General features: G+C 36.3%; 1 protein-coding gene across 1 annotated transcript in view; it reads right to left on the bottom strand.

Moving 5' to 3' along the window:
• The window catches only part of LOC122179932 (bifunctional heparan sulfate N-deacetylase/N-sulfotransferase 3), a 65,652-nt gene that overhangs the window by 21,046 nt on the left and 27,759 nt on the right, over nt 1–16,847 (bottom strand). The window contains exons 4-5 of the mRNA XM_042871190.1: nt 13,265–13,450; nt 9,699–9,827 (exon numbers count right to left, since the gene is read on the bottom strand). Coding sequence (XP_042727124.1) covers nt 9,699–9,827; nt 13,265–13,450 — 315 coding nt within the window. The remainder of the gene's footprint in view (nt 1–9,698; nt 9,828–13,264; nt 13,451–16,847) is intronic.

Consider the following 16,847-nt stretch of genomic DNA (forward strand, 5'->3'; position numbering starts at 1 on the left):
TTTTTTTTTAAAATAGGAAAGCTATCTCATGACATATTCTCCAAGCTCAGTTCCATTAAAAAATAGAAACTTGACTCTTATTATAAATAAAACTGCCAATGTCTTTAAAGGGTAATTTCTAATTCAAGTGAAACTTGAAGTAACCACTTAAAGACGGAAAAAGCTCATTGCAACCTGAATTCTGAAGTCATTTAAAAAACTGAAATAAATATTTTGTAAAGGAATTCCAGCCTTCAATTTAAACAGGAAAAAGAAGGAAATGAAAAATTTGAATCCACAGTGTGTTCCTCTGCTTTGGATTATTTTAATAATATTTTAATAACTGGCTTCCTGCGATAGAAAACTTTCAAAGCTTTAGAACTAATTTTCTTGAACACCTCACTGTAATGCAAAGTATTACTTGCAGTTAATTATACTGTGGAAGAAATGTTCAATCAATAGTGTCAATTTGGTGACACCTCTTTGGATAACAAAGTAAACAGACTATTTCATGTATTTTGTCTGACTTAAGTAAAATTAGGAGACATATATCAATTAACCATTAGAACACAATCTTTCATTTCAGACAGCAACAAGGGTGGTTTTTTTTGCGGTGTTTATTTTTGTATTCTTTTTTTCTCCCCTAAATACTCTCTTTTAGCAACAAATAATAAGCATTTTGCCAAATCTACAACCTTTTTAAGATTCCTTTTTTATTTCAGTTCCTAAAGCAGGAACAGATCAACCACTGGATTGTCATTCTCAACAAGGATACGATCAGAGTGGTTCTGTAAGAAAGGTTAACTTGCTTTCTTGACAAACTCTTTCTTTTCCACACAAGTTGACCTCTGACATTTATCAAGTTAGTTTACCTCCTGGCAACTCTTTACATGACAAACACTTCCGCGCTGCATTGAAAGAAAAAGCAAAAGAACTTGAAAAAATTCCTAGTGCGGGGAAAATATGTACTGTTTTTTTCCCTGAATGGAATTAATTGTAATTTGAAGTATATTAGAAAGGAGGCTAAAAAATTGCTTGGATGCATCATAATAAGTCATTTCCATCACACAAAACTGTTTCAAGGAAATGTAGAAATATCAGAGATCTCAGTTCCCATTATGCAGTTATTTTTTATATCAAACAATTTATGGATAATAATTTCTAACAAAAGGACAGAAGATCAAATGCTGTCTTAAAGCACTCATAACTACATCTTGCAAAGCAGTCCATATTTAGTGTTACCAAATACATAACCTAATTTTTTACATGATAGGAAAGGTCTCCTTTACTTCTACGTAGCATCAAAAATAATACTGGTAGCTGATTACCTTCTAAGAATATGGGAACAAATTTTCTTTCCTCCTGTTGATGCTGTGCAAGCAAACTCCCAGCACAATCACTACCACCATGCAGAATCAGCAAACAATAATCCTGTGCTTCATAGAACAACAAAAGACTGCTGACTGTACTGAGCGTATGTGGCAAGGTCCTGGTTGCAGGGGCCTGCAGAGGTGACCTTAGTGGGCAGAGTCCAGCAGCTGCCCAGAGCCAGCTCTGGCAATGTTTCTCTGTAAATAGAACACCTCATTTATCATGGACTCCTACGGGATGTGGCTTACAGTCTGCGATGCCAACTTACCAGGCACTGCTGCTGTCCTTGGGGCACTCCTAGTGGCCTGACAGCAGCTATATGGCCACGGCATCAGAGAGATGGACAAGCTTATCCATGCTTCCCCAGCTACAGTAGAAAATGATAGCCAAGTACCATTTGAATGGTTTGCACCTTGGTGTGGGTCCCATTGCAGGGAATGCTAAGTTGCTAGCTATTTCCTTGCTTTCCCACGAATTTGAGGAAAACTCAATTTACCAATTTGTAGAGCAACACAGATGATGGAAACTCATGTAATTGCCTTTCCATTTACAGGTGTGCAGTTTTACACCCAGACAAAACAGAATAACCATTTTTTGCCTTCTGTGTTGAGTTACTATGCTTTGTTCCATGCTATCATATATCATATTCCAACTTTCATTCGAGCAAATTCCACATAATGAGGATGATCACTTTTCCATGACAGCTAATAATCAATACACTACATTACTAAGGACTTACTCTCTTAAAACTACACATTGGGAGATATAAAAGGAATCCTTTGGAGGCACTTCAGAAGGCTAGACTAGTAAAAACCACTATTTGTTCAACAATCTTGCACCCCTTGGCAATGCCATATAATATAAATAGAGCTTCATATATTTCTTTATTCCTTCTTCAAAAGAAAAGCAGCTGTGAATAGATTTATATTTACTCTAACAAGCATTTTAGCCTGTCTTTCAGTTAGAAAGACTCCATTTGATTTTATTATTTTTATTCCCCTTTTAAAGTAATTTCTTTCCGGGCATCTCAGCATTTTCTTTATCTAAGTGCAAGAAGGATCACCCTTTTTAGCTGTTCCTCATAAACAAACTATCACTTTGGTTGCACTTGAATGCACTCTCCATGGGATTTAATGTCTTCCAAGAGGGGACTGAAATGAAATGCAGAAAATATTTAAAATCATGTTTTGGGACTAAACCAGGCCTCTGGGCAACAGCTCCTTTTTTGTTCCCACCCATCTTCAGATCAGAGCAGCGGAGGCACTCTCCTGCACTCTGCATTCTCACAGAGCCTTGCAGGCAGCTGAATCCTCAGTTCCTTTCAGCTGCTTCTCAGCACTTCTGTATTCCTTCCTCAGAATGAAAGGGCAGACCGCTATTTCTGTTCTGCTTTCCTCCTCATTATTACCGCTGATGATATTTGGGATTCTGACTAGTGCTGCAGAGAAATAAGGACAATCATTCAGGAGGAACAGCCTTTATCTTTCTGAACACTCATTTTGTGCTGTATATTTCCTTACTACAACATTTCCCAATTAGAGGCAATAGCTTCTAGGTCAACAAATTGCAGAGGAGACTGGGATTGAGTTGCTGCTATTAAATCACATATATCAAGAACAGAGAAAGCAATAAATGCTTGACAAACAATTTACACCAAACAATATATATATATATATGCAAAGAGTTACCCAGCTTCTAGCAACAGATGTTAGAATCCTAGAATCTTTTGAGTTCAAAGGGACCCTTAAAGGCCTTTTGATGAAGTTAAGCACGCCACTTTGAAATGAAGTAAAAATAATGATTGACAATTAATTGGGTGATAATATAATAAATACAGGTAATAAAAAAAAACCCACTCTGCTAGGCACAAGAACAGATAGATTACCAATTTAGAATATCGTTGCCATTTTAGCTCTGTACAAATATTTACAGGCCACAAGAGTATGTCTAACTCTCAGAACACCTACATTCCAATTAATTTGGTAGTGTGTACACTGCAGTTTTGATACCATCTCCATATTACTCACAAGAACTTTATTTCAGGTATTCAGAGACTCAGGAATATCAGGCTTTGCTCCATTAGACTCACAAAGTGGTACAATAAGAAATTAGATCACAGTCTATGCTTGAACATATATTATTAATTGGCTGAAATATAGTCTCTTAAGATATGTATGCTACCAGAAAAGCTGTGTTCAATTCCACAACATAAGGATTCCAGCTTGCATATCACTATTTGCTCCTAGGCTATACTGCTAGTTTTGCAGCTGCCACAGATCTATCCACTTGCAAAGACAGAAAGTTAGCTAGTTGAGTTTGATTTACATAGCAGTATCTGCACTATAAATGTGATGGAGCTAGGGAAGATTTAGAAGATCAAACAAAATTACGTATTTAGGGTACTGAATAGTCTGACAGTCAGAACACTGGAATTTATTTTCAGCTTTTGCACATGGTTGGTTGTTGTTTTATTTGGCATTCTCCAAAAACAGTGACTATACTTGTGATGCAATTTCCTAGCTGGTAACAGAGTCTTATTTACAAGTCTGCCCAGGAGGCTCACTTCACTGACAGTTGTAAAACACTTCTATGTGGCTTTTCATTTGAAAATTTGAAGAATGGCAAAGCTTTTTCCTTGCCCACTGTTCTTCTACTGTTGGAACTATCTCTAGATAGCTTTCTGTTTCTCAGCCTTTCCTGGTGCCCATTCATTTGCTTTTATATTTTGTCTATATCATCCCCAAAATACCACTCAGGCTGCTATGGGCGGATTATGGAGAACACACAGAAGGGCAAGGAATACTTGTATTCTGCAGTCAACCAAAATGCCAAGCATAACCGACTTCCCTCACCTCCCCAGTTGATGGCAACTCCCCAAGCTCTTCTTGGAGCTCTCAAGAGTTACTGACACAGGAACAGGAGAACAGAGAAGAGATGAAACTGTTGAGTGGAAGTGGCCTCCTTTGCAGTCTTTACTGCCTCTAGATATGAAGATGTGGAAAGCTGGACAGACAGAAATGGAAGACTTAAGCCTGACTGCCTTTGCTTTTGTATTTTTGTCTGTAGTTTTAAAGGATGGCTGCTGGTCTTGCTTAGGGTCACATTAAGATCCAGTAGGTTCTGCTGATGCTCATACAAACACTCTAATTTTCAGCTCTAAAGGAGATAACTTCTCCCTTGTTGCAAGTCAATTAGCTTAATAACAGTTCTACTCACTGTAACTTGGGAGAGTTAGAAATTAAAGGAAAATACTTAGAACTGAATACATATGAAGATTACAATTATTTTAAGAACAATCAGGCATAGAACTGAATCATGAATGGCCTTTCCTCTCAATTAATACTGCTGTAACTGTATGGAGATGGCACAGCTGGCTACACATTGGTTTCATTATTGGGCTGTCAAACATTTGAAGACTTTCACCAAATTTCCCTCCAAGGGTATCTTCCTTTTTCTTCAGATCTGTAGACAGCCAGTACTTTGCAAGGAAGTGTACGTAAGTGCTGTGGAACTACTAAATTATGTGTTGTTTGTTTTTCTTTGAGGCAAAAAAGATATGGGAGATTTTTATGAAGTGTGATTTGCCTTAAACATCCATCTGGTATGACTGCAGAGCTGCTGATTTTTATCTTCCACATTCAAATGAAAAATATTCTGGCATACCTGAGACTAGGTCATAAATATCTTCTACAGATTTAAACCAGTACAGCTTAACTCTTATTTTAATGGAAAAGGAAAGGCATAAAATACTGCCTCGTACCATGTTCATAGAGGAAGTTAGTCTTATATTATGAAAAACTGGGCTTACCAGATTATTTGGATTCTAGAATCAAAACACATCTTCCATATAAGGATTTGAAAACTAAAGCAAATAGATTAACAAATTGATTCTAGCAATAAAATCTAATGAACTAGTAGTGGAAAGCAGATGAGAAATACTGCATTTAATAGCGTCAGTCTGCTTCATAAATTTTCTTTTCATTATTGAAATCTTGCACTTAGAAAAACAATAAGCTAAAAAAAACCAAACCAAAACAACAACAACAACAACAACGAAACAAACCTAACAAAAAAAAAAAACAACCAACCAATGAAACTAGTAAGCTTGCCCTGCATCTGGTCTGTCTTACGTTGAACAATGTCCACAGAAGCAGATGGCAGCAGATATGTATGAGGAAAGTACTGCACATTTGACAGCAGAGAGACATTTGAGATATAATCCTCTATGAAAGTCTTCCCTGTCCTTAAGGACAACGCAAAGCATGAATATCTATATGGAATCCACGTCTTATCAACTATTGCAGTAACAAATATCCAACCAAATTCAATTCTGTAGTTCAAATTTTGGTTCTTAATGTGAAAAACATTCTTATGGAGCATTTAGGAGAACAAGAGCTGTTCAATTTGTTTCTCTGTAGCCTCCTGCAGCTGCTGCAGGTATAGGCGAGTGGTCCTTTACTTCTTTGAGCATTCTGCGATTGCCAAGTGTTGATCTGACAGGAGGTGCTCTAATAGCTAATCTCTAATTGCTGATCCCATGGGAGTACGTGTACATGATTACAAAAAACGCTGGAATATGCAGTGCTGTCTGTAGCAGATTCCTGTCTGGTACATTTTAATTCTAAAGGACATCTAATGGAAATTGGTTTTATTAACTAAAACTTCACTGAATATTGCAGACAGAATCTGAAGTCACTGAAAATTCTAACAACTTTATCAAGCAAAATGTTTGCTGAATGTTTTAATGTCAGTAAAGATTCTTCATTTATTTAAATATGCTAATTTAAGTGTTGCAAAAGTCAGTTGGGATTTATTTGGGAATGATTCTGGCCCAGCTAATGCAAAATAAATAAATTAATAAAGAAATAATATATTTTTTAAAAGGGGATGCCATATTTCACGTAACTAGCAGTAGGCTTTACTTACTCTGGGATATGCAGTTAAGCACAGCATAGCCAGAAGCCTGCTATTGTTTAAACATTTCAAAATGAAGCTAAATGCAAATATGCTTAATTCAGTCTCCTTTAAATTGATAGGACCATCTCTTCTTGTGACTTTCTTAATACAGTTTCAATACCACTTAGAAGCAGTTATACCTCTTTGCCAGCTGTCTCTAGTAACATCCAGGATCTTTACAGTAAGACTAAAGCACTGGGAAGCCGAAGAAAAACCAACCTGGTGTTCTTACGCGCATCCACTCCCCTAAAAGAGCAATCCACGTTTTCCTTGTAGCTTTGTCACAGATCTCCCTGGATAAATTTGTGCAAGTCACACAATTCCCCTGTCAGGCAATTATCTAATTGATAACATAGGGCAATTAATACCTGTATACTAACAATACAGGGCTGCAGAAGGCTTTTTTTCTTATGTGCATGTAAAAAAATTTGTGCAAGATCCTGATATTGTATGACCTTGTCTAAGGGCCACTGTAGTCAACAAGATTTTTAACAGAAGAAATGAACATTAAATATTATGTAAGAAGTAGATAACGTGGTTTAGTACTATTCAGGCTCTTTTTATTTTTTAGCTTCATAGCACTTCAGCATTCTGAATGCTTTACGAACACAATGGGAACAGACATCGAGACCATTTTACAGCCACTACCAGATCACAATTTAACGAGCAGTGAGGGCTCATAAATACATACCAAATAAATACGGCTTGTAGACCACAAGATTAGCTACCAATTCTTATTAGATAAGATACCAATTCTTATTTTCCACATTACCAGCAGAAGTCATTTGCAGAGCAGCTTTTCCTCTGCAGTCTGATGCTTGTCTTACCTACAAGACCTCTGGCTATAGAATGCCCTGGAAAAATGACAACAATACTGGTTCTTGTGTCAAAAAGCTCATAGATTCACATATGGTTTGATGCTTTTTTTTTGCTTATTCTCCAGTTTGTCATCGATTCAAATGTACTATAAGGAAGCAGAGCCTGTCATGTGAATAGCTGCCATTACACGACCAGATTGCACAGAAAATGTGAGTAATATTCTTAGGGGTACTTACATCAATATAGAGTAGTATTCAATTCCTAAAGAAACATTCTAATAACCTACACTTCAGAAACAATATTTACTTTAGATAAGTAATCCAAAATAAACCAGGAAATGTAATGAAGGCCTTTGTTAAGATTTACATTTAATTTACACCCACATTTGTCATTTTTTCAAATGAAATATTTATTTACTCTTGAGATGACACTGTAATGACTTCTGGTTAATGTTCCTTCTTAATAGGTTTTTCACCAGTGACAAAAAATGTTTAGAAAACATCTTCTAATAGAATTTTTGCATCCTCTGAAAGACTACCTGTTTCATGTTAATTTCTTCAGAGAGCAATCCTGACAATTTTAATGAAACTTATGAAATTCAATCTGCCACTTTACAATTTGACAAATGTATAAAACCCTGACATGTGAGTAGGGGTACAAATACAAAATGGTACAAAGACAAGTCCCATAAATAAAACAAAAAACAACCAAAGATGCAAAACCTGATCTTCAAATTTCTTACCTGCCAGACTAATGCTTACAACTTTACAAACTGTTCATATGCATATATATAATGCATATATACATACATATAAACTCCATCACATCATCTTTTCAGAGGCATTCCTTTGAAAGATTACAACAATTCTTATTCAGCATATTTTGGTATGATATTCACTTACAGATGGATTTAGAACAAATAACTTCCCTTTAGTTAGCCTGCATTGGATTGGGGATGTCATATTTCTCAGAACTATGTGATTGTACAGTCCACATAGCAATGCATAAATTAGAGATCATGAAGCACTATCTAAAAACACATTTCTGTACTCACATTAAGTATGTAAGGCAGGATGCTAAAATGTGATTGATTTATATCAATAACCATTAGCTGTTCTACTGTTTGCCTTTCCTCCACTCTCTCTTCTTTCAATTTGAAAGGGTTATGCTTCAAGCAACCACATTAAGTTTTGCTGTTTCACTGCTGTTGTAAAAAAGGTTTTGGTTAAGTTGTGGCTGTGTTTCCAACATGGAATACAGTTTGTTCTGATTCAAAGTGTTGCTACAATATGGTTTCGTCAAAGTCTCTTTGTTGAGCTAGAAACTCTTACTTAGGATGTACACATATTCCCAAGCATTGCTATGGTACCAATACCCTCCACTCTTAAGAATTTTCCAGGCCTCACCTCTCTTAATGTGCCTTGTCTGACACGATAAATATTAAATTTAGGACTGGGACATACTACCATCCTCTAGTAGGCAGACCATGTGTACAGAGGAAGTGAAGCTTTTCTTCCCTATGTTTGCTACATAAACATGAAAAATAAAGGAAAACAAAACACAGTAACTACTTTCAGAGAATCAAAACAACAGCCTTGAGGTTTGAGGTTTGAAAAATAGACCTGTATATAAACAGTAGTTGGCAGAAGTTTCTCTTTTTTGTCTGTTTGCTTTTCCACCGGAGTTTCATTAAATCACAGAGAATTAAAAAAGGCACAAAAGTATCTCAGCTATTATTCCAAAGGATTTGAGCGGAAATATACTCTGTTCAGCTTTGAGCGTTCTGGAAAACCCAGTCCTAGGGATTAAATCTGGATAAAGCAGGTACAGTAAATTTTATTTATACGATTCTCCAACAAAACAGCATCTGTCATCATTCCTTTTAAATTTCAGTTCAATTTAACTGAAAAGTTAGCATAAAACCTTGTCTAAGAGGTCAGGTTTAATGCAACTGGCCTAATCTGGTGCCATTTTGAAATACTGTACTGCTCTATTCTGCCAATATTCAGTAGTTTCATAGCCTAGTTTGTTCTTTATTCTATTAAACAAAAATGAAATGTTAAACAGACACATTAATTCAGTGGTTCACTTATTTTGATCTTTTCCTTGAAGCTTTTGTAGAACAGCACCTAAACATTCTCATAACAGGTTCAAGTGCCAGCACTTGTTGCTTGCAACTTTCTCAAAAACCAAAGGGTGTTCTCAACATTCTGTGAGTTCTGAAGAGCAGGATAATGGATTTCACCTGAGGCACTTGTCTCATAGTAATAATAGTTCTTAATACTTCATTTCTCTTAAAAATTAAATTTCATGCAGAAGTAAAACAGAACAAGAAATGTTTCTACAACTACATTACTAACAAAACGGTATGCAAAAATGTTAAGATAATTCTGTATGACTTACAGAACATATATAATATCATATTTTAAACTGATTAATTGAAAAGGCACAAGAGCAAACTCTGTGAAAAATCATTACTATATGGGTATCAACTCCGATGTGCCTTGAAGCACTTATTCAATTCTCCTTTAACTAATTCTTTTTAAATAGTTTCAAAATGACATTGTACTCACTGGATTGAGAACCACCGTGAAGAACAACTCCCCACCTTGGATACTTTTGTCTAGTTCCTTTGGGCCTCCAGGATACTCTTTATAGAAAATAGTGTGGGTGAATAAGCCACAAGTTTGCCTAGGAAGCACCTGAATTTAATTTAAAAAAAAGCAACAAAAGATTCAAGAGAAATTCACAAACCAAAACAATTCATACGGTTCATGAGATAATAAAAGGCAGATAAGATTCCTCTGTGATAACTACTTTGTAGTTTTGGCATTGCAATGTTGCCAGAAGTCAACAATGATTTAGTTGAATCAATACACTGACAGATAAATAGAGTTTACAGAAAGAAACAGTGGTTTTATTATGATTTATAACATCCAAAAATTCATCACGTTTTCTCTGAAACTGGAAATTGATCTCAGTAGGTATGTCATAATTAAGCAGCTTCCTCATACTAACTGTCTCCATTATTCTCCAGTCTTAGTAATGTGTTTGAAGTCTGAACATCAAAAGATTTCTAAAATTCTAAAATAATTTGAAATGTAATCTGAAATAATTCAATCTATTTGTATTTATCAGTTCCATCTTTTATTTAAAAGATAGTTTTGCGATATGTTTAAACTACAATCTGCAATCTCTTTTTTCGGCTTAGATACCACCAACAATAGTAATTCTATGCTGGTGTGATGAATCTTAGTGATTATTATTTTTCTTTCTTTGTTTTATAGATTTTATTCACATTATCAGAAATAGTTTGTTCTCACTCAGCTGTGCTGATTTTACAAGACCAGTTGCAACAAGAAGTAGCAGAAAACAAAAGCTTGTATTTTCAAAGACATGCAAAGAACAAATCTTTTGAACAAGCAAATCTAATAAGTGCACTTATAATTCCCAGTGGAATCTCAAAATATTTTCTCTCAACCTCAGAAAATAATTTGCTGGGGAATATTTCAATTACATCTATTTTTTATGGAAATTCAATCGCTGAAGATCGATGATCGTGTATAATTCTTAAACTGAGACTATCATCAAATCTTTTAGTCCAATTTATAACTTTTATTATATAATAGTTAAAACTTATAAAATGTGCAAATCTCTTACTTGACAGGTACTGTGGTTTTGTAGATACTCTTTCTTTTGCATCTACATATCTCAGCATCTTTCTATATTATGCAGGATGCTGTGATCATAGTTTGTAGATACTATGTTGTCATAAAATGTACGGAATTTGTGTTCTTGCTCTAAAATTGCATATGCTTTTTAAAAAACTTTGGATTTTACTGATGAAATATGAGAACAATTCCTCAAAGAGACAGTGAATGAAGATGTACTGGACAGGAAATGCTCTGGCAAGTTTCACACAACAACTATTACTGTATATATTCATCACTATAAGCCTACACATATAAACTATTAGTGCGTTTGCCCTGGAGAACTGAAAGTTTGAGGCTCCTAAACAGGTGGTTTTACACAATTGTTCTCAGCAAATTGTGTTTGGCCCCACTGTCCTTTTTCTTTGTGCTAAATGCATGTCTCTGTGTATCTTCAAATGCTATGCTTTAACAAAAATTTATGAAAGAGATTTCTGGAGATTCTCAGAGTCAGTCAGTTGTTCTCAAGTGCTCTGCGCCCTCTGAGCATAACAACAAACACTTTTTTTTTCCCCACACACCACTAATGCTTAAGGAGAATAAACTTTAGCTCAAATCTGTACGGTGTCAGTTTCTTCCTTGATATCTGCAGATCATTTCATCTTAATCCACCCCAAAATAGAGCAGAACATCAAAACTTTGACATATTGTTATTCCACTTAGAAAAGTGGTATCCACGGTAACTGGAGGACAATATCAGAATTAAGTGAGAAGCTCAGCAACAGACCCTCCAAAACTGTGGCTGTACCCAGAGGTATAGCACGGTATACACACCAGTATCTTTCCTGTTCACCGATTTCCTCCATGCTCCTAAAGAAAGCTACTCAAGCACATATCATCAAGTATTTCCGAATGTTGTTTTGAAACAGCCTGCAGATAATTATGTTATCTGAATCAGAAATAGCTTGATTCTCAGTGACCCAAAGGCATTAGGATAATGCTTTCCATGTTGGTATTCACAACACTTTAGGCAAATACTGCTGTCAGTAAACTACACTGTGAATTATGTAATACAGAAAACTTGTGTGATTTGATTAGCTAGTAGCTGCATCAATTGTGCGGTTTCATAGCCTGAGGGGGCAGCTTCTTTCCCTTCACCTTGTAGGTGTTTACCCTGCATTCAGGCTGACCACCTGGGCCCAAAGCCTAGCTGGGGGTTAAGTAACAATGCAAAGCACAATTCACATTTCTGTATGGTAAAAAGCAAACTAAGGTCAACTGTGCATAGTTCAAATGAAAGAAAAAGTATTTATGCATAAAATCCAATTCTCAGATGTAATAAACTGGCAAAATTCTTCTGCAGTTAATGACAGTGTTTAAATTTAAAACCTGCTAAAAATCTAACTCATTCTGATAAAACATGCAAAGTTGACTATTTTCGTGAGACCTCTGAAACACTATTTAACAGAAGAAACAGAACAGTTAAGAGTTTGTTAACTGTTAACAGCAGGGTTCCTGGAGACCACCTTCTTTAGCAGTAACATCATCAGAAAAAGAGTGATTTTAATTAACAAGATACTGTCAAACATAACTTGCTAATTATGCAGAACATCATGCATTTCTTACAATGTGAACTTCCAGGGTATGTTTTTTCTACTTTGAAATAAAGAATTTGTAAAATGCAAGTGCAAGTGCAAGGTCTTGCACCTGAGTCAGGGCAATCCCAAGCACAAATATACATTTGGCAGAGGCTGTGTGGGAGCAGCCCTGAAGAGATGGATTTTTGGGTGCCCATTGATGAAAGACTCAATATGAGACAGCAGTGTGCCCCTGCAGCCTGAAAGGCCAACTGTATCCTGGATTGCATCAAGAGAAGCGTGACCAGCAGGTTGAGGGAGGTGATTTTGCCTGTGCTCTGCTATTGTGAGACCCCACTTGGAGAACCTCGTCCAGATTTGGGGCCCTCAACGCAAGAGGGACATCAAGCCAATGGAGAGGGTCAGGAGGAGTGCCACGAAGATGATCAGAGGGCTGGAGCACCTCCCCTGTGGGGACGAGCTGAGGGAAGCTGGGCTTGTTTAGGCTGGAGAATAGAAGGTACTAGAGGAACCTTACAGTGGCCTTCCAGTACCTGAATGGGAACATACAGGTAAGCTGATGAGGGACTTTTCATAAGGGCATGTAGCAACAAGATGAGGGGAAATGGCTTTAAACTGGAAAAGAGTAAATTTAGCCTAGATATCAGGAAGAAATTGTTTACTGTTGAGGGTGGTGAGATACTAGAACAGGTTGCCCAGAGAGGCTGTGGATGTCCCCTTCCTGAAGGCGTTCAAACCAGGCTACAAAGAGGTTTGAGGAACCCGGTCTAGTGCGAGGTGTCCCTGCTTGTAGTAGGGGGGTTGGAACTAGATGATCTTAAATGTCCCTTCCAACCCAAACCATTGTATGATTCTAGGAGTGGTGGTAATATAATCAGAAATACAACTCACCATTATATTTTTGTGGATGAAACCTCGTCTATACCTCGCAGGCTTCAGATGTGGGTATTCTTCTGTGCTAGTAACTCTGATATTCCAGACCTTTTTCCAGGCATCATAAAGTTGAACATGCACTGGATATACTCCAGAATGGTGAGGAGCCACTGCATAGCCCATATCAGTTGGAATACCATGTTCCTAAAACACAACAGAACAACTGCTTTCAAAAAATTAAGAAACAGTATTTTGGCATCTGACTAATCCTTTGTGAGAGACTGAGAATAGGTCTGAAATATAAATGATGGTGACATTACAGTATGTTTTGGTATATAACAGTGATGAAAAACAGCATGGTAAAGATGAAACAGAATTTTGAAACTTAAGATTAGAGTAAGTATTTTTACAAGTATGGATATAAACACATTTTATGCTGATTTCTTTAATCAGTGCATTAAACACTTCTGTACTCTTTCAAGTTCTACAAGGAATTTGCTCACAAATTAAGTATTGAGAGAGAAAAGTACTGGCACATACACAACAAAATGGCATCTGGCACTTAAAATTAAAAAAAAGTGATTTCCACTATATGTCCCTACACAATTACTTAGTTGAATTTCAAAAAGATCACCCTATTTCTCCTCTAGTCTGCTAGCAGCATAAAATCATATTCAAAAAACAACCACTTCAGTGTCATTTAAATACAGAAAAAAAACTGTGATGTGTAAAACTGAAGATAATAAGCAGTGTTCTAGAATAACCCCATTTGTAGTAAACCTGTCATTTCTGCAGACTTCTTTCATTTAACTGACCGTGCTAGTATTACTTTCTTGTGAGATTCACTGTATTTTCTTTCCAGCTTCTGGTTTCCATAATACTCTAATGAATTTTGACACTTTTTCCATTTTCTTTCAAAAGAAGAGCACAAAAGCACATATTTCTGCTTATCCAGACAATGTTGCTATGTTGCAATATTTTGAAAAACTGCCCTTGCAAACAAAACCTCTGCATTGTTTAAGAGGTTGTTTTTTTGTTTGTTTTTTTCTTTTTTTTTAATATATTATTTGTACCATCATCTTCACCATATTTTCCAATTACTCTTCATGTGAAAAGATAAGAGATAGGTGATACTTGAGTTCCTTTCATTGAGTAAAACAATTACTAAGGAATACAAAAATTTTTTAAGTCTTATCTCAAAGGAAAATGGGCTCATGACCCAAGAAAATTAATTTTTCTTCATCTTCTCTGGAGAACTACTGTGTGAAAGCTGATGTACCAGATGGACTGGAGAGCAAAGACAAGAAAAACAGGGTACACGTTTTAAAAAGTGTTATGCTGAAAAATATGGGAATTGTCCCGGTTTTTACATAAGGGATTTAACATGAAAGGAGATTAGGTAGACATGAAAGAAGCCTTTCTGACAAGAAAGAAAACCCTGAGCAGGAAGTGCGTTCTGTAGGAAGTGCTCATGATACACTATGAGGATGCTGAACAGACCCTCCACAATATGGAAATGAAAGAAATCCTGAAAGAGACATTTTTCTTCTGCCTACATTGAAAAGTTCCCGTGCTACCTGAAGTACTGAATCTCTGCAGCTTCATTTGTTTCCACTATCACATGTTCACAAATATTTGGTACATAAACCAAGTGATGTATAAATTACTCATTACACGGAAGACCACATTACAGCAATAGATGTAATATATTAAAAATGTTACAAGTTTCACTGCTATCAAAATAACAAGATACAAACAGATACTTTAAAATACCCAATAATTTTACACCGAAGCTATGATATTTTTTAAATCACATATACTGGATCCTCTGTTTCCAGTCACACAGTAGAAATCAATAGCGCTGCATGTAAGTGTTGGACACTGAAATCCAGATACACCCCTTCCTTCCCAAATGCTCTAAGAGATTTTTCTCTTATTTATGTGTGCTTTGCTTTCCAGAACAGTGAGTCTCTTGAATTTTACTGTAGATATCCTTTTCCTTAGAAGTTCCTCAACCTAAATGGGTAAATTGTCCTTGAGTCACAAATACCATGAGGTGCATAGAGGGTGAAAAGCACGAGTTTTTGTACCCACAGGTGGGTGTATTTTCATGCACAAATGAAAATGCACCTACGCATTCTTGATGTTTATTATTTGTGCTAAGTTTAAATAGTCAAGATTCAATATTATATGTATCTAACTGAGACATGATAGCTTTACTAACAGCTCAAAACAAAGCTAATTCATAAAGAACAGCATTTTTTTTTTGTTCCAGAAGATCATGAGAAATAAGAAGAAAAATGTTAAATATTCATGGGAAGAAAGCTATTATTTTCTCACAGTATAATGGTGCGTTTAGCAGACAGATATAGTTTAATCTCATTGGACAACCCTAATATTTTAATATTTAAAATACAGTTGTAATTATAATTTCCCTGTGGCCATTTATGGCACAGTAGGGACACAAAATGGGACATAAGATTTTATCACCCTGAGGTTGGAGTAACTTTTGGAATTCTGGTGTCAATGGTTTACGGGCTGGTTTGGCCCAGTTCCGTGACCAGCAGGGCGGAGGGATTTCGCAAAATTTGTGCCTCTGGAAAAAACGGAACAGGGGACCCCAAAATAATTAAAAACAGCGGCAACGGTCTGAGGAGAAACAAACTAATTTACTAAATACATTATCGGAATGCAAGATAGCACATTATAATACAATATAATTAGAACTGAAGCCAATAAATCAAATATAATGAGAGAGAGAACGTCCGAAAGGTGGATAGGCCTCACCATAAAGCTGAGGTGAGATGCGCAGTCCAGTTGAGCAGCAGGGAGACAGGAGAGCCGATGAAGAAGAGCGGACGAGAAAGAGCGCATCAGGTGACCTTGCCAGGAGTTCTATCTCCTCTCCATGACCACCAAGTCCCCTGGGGAATGTAGTTCTTCTCTTCTGGGCAAGTACCCAGGACTTGAGCATTAACAGTTAAACTCCCAGTGCCCCACATGATGTTATGATGTGGAATATCGAAAACCAAAAATCACAAAACCATGACATCTGGTAAGGTCTCAGTGCTCCCCAGTAAGACCAAGGCACCACTTCAGTGATCATACCACATCCACTGTGCATGTAATCTGTGGCTCTGCAGCAGGAGTGTAGTATGAATAATGTACCATGGCAGGAAAGAATAAGATCTGGCCTTGGTTTTTAGTGTTTAACACAACCTGTTACACAGCTTTACACTATTTAATTTCATCATAGATATTTCAATTTCTCTTCCTTTTATCTTAATCTTTTCTACTTCACTTAAGCACGCATAAACATCAGAAAGAACAATCTTTACAGAACATGTAAGAAATTGTATCCTCTAATGTCTCATTTAATCTTCCTCATTTAGCTCTAAATAAATGTCTGGATTTTAAGATTTCTTTTTCAAGTTTTACATTATGCAGAAATAAATATGTAGCCAATATATTTTATTCTAATTATGAAACCTATCCTATTTGATGTATTAGTATCTCACTGATTTCAGTCACTAATTCCCAAGTTAAGTATTTCACACACACTGTGCACATTTATTTTGATAAGGCATCAGCATTTTCAGCC

This window comes from Lagopus leucura, unplaced genomic scaffold (assembly GCF_019238085.1).
Source record: "Lagopus leucura isolate 7727_CA_CO unplaced genomic scaffold, USGS_WTPT01 Super-Scaffold_100004, whole genome shotgun sequence".
In the NCBI taxonomy this organism is placed as follows: Eukaryota; Metazoa; Chordata; class Aves; order Galliformes; family Phasianidae; genus Lagopus; species Lagopus leucura.